The sequence below is a fragment of the Aplysia californica genome, unplaced genomic scaffold (genome assembly GCF_000002075.1).
Source record: "Aplysia californica isolate F4 #8 unplaced genomic scaffold, AplCal3.0 scaffold00570, whole genome shotgun sequence".
NCBI lineage: Eukaryota > Metazoa > Mollusca > Gastropoda > Aplysiida > Aplysiidae > Aplysia > Aplysia californica.
The window spans coordinates 280,157-284,947 of NW_004797840.1; the positions used below are offsets into that span (position 1 = coordinate 280,157).

A 4,791-nucleotide genomic window follows, 5' to 3' on the forward strand; every position below is an offset into this window, starting at 1 on the left:
GGGGGGGCGAGTACATTAAGTAGAGAGACGTCCTTGAGGAAGTGGAAGTACGGATTTTGTTTTGTTTAAAAATGGACGTTGTTTTTGATGTTGTTACTTTTTTCGCTTCAGAATACGTTGCATTAATTTAGAAAGTCCCCAGAATAACCAGCAGTGAGTTTTTTTCCCCTCTAAAATCTATAATGACACTGCCCAAAGACGACAGCCTGTCTAAAACAACCACTTTTCCTCCTAGACGGTAGTTGCCATGGACAATTTCAACTGCATTTATAAACCGGACAAAATGGAAAAGTGATGACATTATACATAAATATAAATTGTGCTGCGGACTGTAGTTACAGCTAGTCAGTACGAGAACAGAATGTATGTATGTGTCTGTGTGTGTGTGTGTGTGTGTGTGTGTGTGTGTGTGCGTGTGTGTGTGCGTGTGTGTGTGTGAGTGCGTGTGTGTGTGTGTGTGTGTGTCGCCGAGAATGAAATAAGGGCGGCAGGTCTTACGACAAGCCGACCTAACAACGCTGCGACAAAATTTCACCAGAAACAGAAGAGCGGTAACACAATTAATACGGGGTGCCCACTACGGATGGGATCGGCCGATCGCCCGACTCGATCGCCTCAAAAACAAACGTGTTTGTTTTCAGTTTCAGGCGATCGAGTCGGGCGATCGGCCCGATCCAGCCATAGTGGGCACCCCGTATAAGGAAACTTTCTTGACAAGAGCGCCTATCACCACTCCTGCACACATGTAGACACATAATTATGTGTAGATCCAGCTGAGAGCAAGCAAAGCGATGTGGAGGACCGAGCGAGACTGCACAAAAACAGCTTTTAATTAAAAACTTGTAAGTATAAGCGTATGGGTTAAACGCCCCTCCATAAAATTAACAATAATAACAGGTTATCTACGAGGCGAGACCTCTGAGGTTAATGTCCTTGTCCGTCTACGATAGGAAAGAGCCAATCTCTTGGCCAACCACCCTAAAGAAAATAAAACACGGTAAAGGGTTGTTAGCCTTACACAAGGAAAGGGAAACGTTCATTCAACCTTATCTTTTAAAGAATAATAAGTAGATATGTCTTTTTACGCCCCCATTGACACAATTTAGATCATTTAGGAGGCGGGCTTCGACCCTGCCGTTCAGGGCCAACCAGGGTTGAGCGTTTTATTGTTTTAGTAAATGTTTTACGGCACTTGCAACACAATAAGTATAAGGTCATATCAGTGCCGACTGGGTTGAGCGTGATACAACATCCTGGCAGAAAAGAGAAGAAAAAAAACCTCGACAAAATAATTATCCATCTACATAAGAATCGAACTCATGTTTTTTTCCAACATCAACAAACTCGACAAAAATATTCTCCATCTACATAAGAACCGAACTCGGATTTTTCTGTGTGCGACGGCGAACTGCTACACCAAAGTCCAAGGCGCGCACGTTCAACCAGCCCCACCTGTCCCGACCACCTTACCCAACCTTATCACTCATACAAGTCATAGCCTTGACTTGACAACCGGCCGACCCTAAATTCCCTGACGTCATCGTGCACGCCGAGCCAACGATAACTAACTGGGCGGAGACACGAGAGAGGGGGAAAAGGTAAACAAAGACTTTGGTGGTTTCTTCAGTAAGAGTTTTGCGGCACTTGCAACACAAATAGTTCACACAAGTGCTGAAGATTAAAGCTGTTGCTAGAAAGTAACATACAAAGAAGTACGGGAAGAACGATAAAAAGATCAATAGAGATGTTTACTACGAAACAAAAAAAAAGCAAACCACATCAAAGGACCCGGAGACCATCTACATGTAAACAAGAGACAGGACGCACATACTCAAGGCACAAGAATACAACCAAATGTGACGAAAGACAAACGTGTATAACCTTGTCGGAGACCATTCTCTACTTTGTACTTTGCGACTTGGACACGGTCGAGAGAGGAAGACGCAAAAATATCCCAGGCAAAATATTCCACCGTCGTATGTTGTGGAACTGCCCAATCGTCCAGAATTCAGAACAAAGTCACAAACTCACACGATCGCCTTGAATATAATCCGTTTTAGCTGTATGGTCAGAGAACATACCTAAACACACGCACACGCGCACACACACACACACACACACACAAACAAACACAAACACACACACACACACACACACACACACACACACACATACAATGTTGGTAACGAAATACCACAAAAATACGACACACAAAACAAAAACAAAACGGCAACAACGACAAATTACACAACAACAAAAAACACGTCAGTGTCAGAACACTAGCACACGTGAGACGGGTGAATCAGTAGAGTAGAGAGGGAGAGGTGAGGAGGAAGTGGGCGACCAGTGGTCACCCACCCCTCGCCCAGCAGCATCAAGTACCGTTCCTTCTCCAGCTGACGTCTGGGGGCACACTGTGGAGACCATCGCCCTCTGGCTCTGTGATGGCACCCAAGACTGGCCACGTCCTTCACACCTAGATCACAGACCGGGAAATCCAGCCAGGAACAGTCGCAAATCGAGTAAAACACTCGTCTTGCAGGAGCAGAATGTAGAATGTGGCTACAGTACCGCACAGTACAGCGCCGAGGCTACCACAGACATAAACGCCACCCCACGCGCTCCCCGCCCGGCAGCCAAAAGCGCACCACACGCACTAGACCCCCCTCTCCCTATATCTTTCTGTGTCGTCCTTTCTCTGCTCTATCAATTTCAATCAAATGTGAGGTTAGTTTCACAACACCAGGCAAACAGAATCGGACTCGATGACACTTGGTCGATGGCAGAATGTCGCAATCCGTAAACTGAAGATCAAATTAAATAAACGGGGGTGAAAAATCGTCTGAAATGGCGCAATTTTAAAAAGAAATACATACTAATTAGCTATATTATCCTCTGTAGAATCGTTATCTTCCTCCGTAAAGTTTGTCTATTGTGTCCATCCTTGCTGTGTGGTGGTTGTGAAGAGAGCAAAACAAATCCAACCTGCACCTGCCTACCGCATGAAATAAGCTACGAAACGAATTTATACTACGACGGTCTACCAATTACTACGCCCGTCGCAACACTCTCCAACAGAAAGCGACGCACAAGTACATTCAACAGTTTAGGAAAAAACAAAAAACACCAACAACAAAAACAGAATCTTTTTGTCACGTCTCCTTGTATTCAATAAATCCCTGTTCGAAAATCAGCCAAAACACATCACGTAGGCGGAGAGGGGCGAACGTGTGGCCAGTGCAAGATACGACCTCATTAGCCTCTAGTCTCGAGTCCTGAAGGAGGGGAGAGATGTAACAAATACAAGGCCTTCCTCGGGCCTGCCAGCCAGCCTTTCCCCCATGGGCAGGAAACGAGCACTTATCCACTTGTTGCACGGGCGGGAGCGCTGCTAGCTGCGTCGGTTCGACTCCCCAGTTACAAAGTGAGCAGGCCAGCACTAGGTCGCTCACTACCTAGTCTGAATAATGAAGCGTGCACTGCTCTACTGCTCTCTCTGCTCCTCCCAAGAGCTATGTTTTCCCCCAGCTTTACGGCATTAGATCTACTCGACAAGAGCGCTGGCTCTCACGCACGATCGGTGGTTCAGGGGGAGAGGAAACCACAATCCTTGCTGCTAGCTGGTCGGCTGACAGACCGCCGTTCTGGGGGGCTGAGTGAGGCCCAGTGTTATCTACCCAGGCCTAAACTAGTTGCCACAGTTTACATGTACACAGCGGGACGAGGAGGAGGAGGAGGTAGGTGGTGGTCTGCTCAGTGGTGAAGGATGGGGGGGAATAATCCGAAATTTTCAAAAAGTTCGGTTACACAAAATCCGGTTAACCGGTTATGTTCGACAAAAGGGATTACTGGTGCACGGATTGGTGGCACTGGTGGGTGGTGACCCGAACTTAAAAACTGGTTCATAAAACACATTATTAGAGCTACTGACGGCAGAACAGAAAGGTACTCCTCCGTGTTCAACTGGTCTCACTGGCTTTGTGATAAAGCGTAGCGTTAAAAGAGACGGCAAAGAGAAACACGACGTCACATTAATATACAAGCGAGGAGAGATATTTCATTACAATAATATTCCCTTGAATACAATATACCCTTGACTAGAGTCGATAGCACCTAATCCCTGCCGTATGTGGATGACAATGGCTTAGTACTTCCAACGAATCGGATCTAGGGTTCAGGAGTATTTTCCCCACACGACAGTGTGCGCGTTCTCGGTTCAAAAAGTTCACCACTAGAGAAATCGGGCGCTACGAAATCCGGTCTACCGGGAAATGGATCCTCGCCCAGCTCCCTTGCTCAGTTGAGGAAAAGGGCAACAAGCCCTCCGTCCCTCCCTCCCTCCCTCACCTAGTCGGCCACTCTCCCTTTATCAGCCCCGAGAGCCAGCGATTTAGAGCTGACAACTGGGAAATGTTCGACATTCATTTTCACACAAGTCTCGCAAGAGCTGCGCGCTTACCTGCCTAGGTTACATCTCACAGATCCGCGCGTTTTGAGGGATGTACCGTATGGGGAGAGAGGGTAATGTCGTGTGAGTGATGAAGCGGCTCAGAGCACGATTAATTCGCATAATGTGGGTTGCGTCTGCTACAAAGAAAGAGAGAGGGAGAGAGAAAAAGAAAGAGAGAGGGAGAGAGAGAGACAGAGAGAGAGATGTTGTGTGTGTGTGTGTGTGTGTGTGTGTGTACGTGTGTGTGTGTGTACGTGTGTGTGTGTGCGCGCGTGCCCGCGTGTATGAGTGAGTGAGTGGGTGCGTCATGGTATAGGTAGGTAGGTGTGTGTGTGTGTGTG

At 47.1% G+C, this 4,791-nt stretch overlaps 1 protein-coding gene across 5 annotated transcripts in view; it reads right to left on the reverse strand.

Annotated features, from left to right (window-relative positions):
- Nucleotides 1-4,791, reverse strand: part of LOC101863214 (serine/threonine-protein kinase par-1) — a 73,424-nt gene that overhangs the window by 35,554 nt on the left and 33,079 nt on the right. Inside the window, exon 1 of one of the 5 annotated variants that reach the window (XM_013087297.2) lies at nt 2,383-4,642. The exons of 3 other annotated variants lie outside the window; for them this stretch is intronic. In XM_013087297.2, coding sequence (XP_012942751.1) covers nt 2,383-2,427 — 45 coding nt within the window. In that variant the 5' untranslated portion in view covers nt 2,428-4,642. One more of the 5 variants, XM_013087296.2, reaches the window with a different exon arrangement.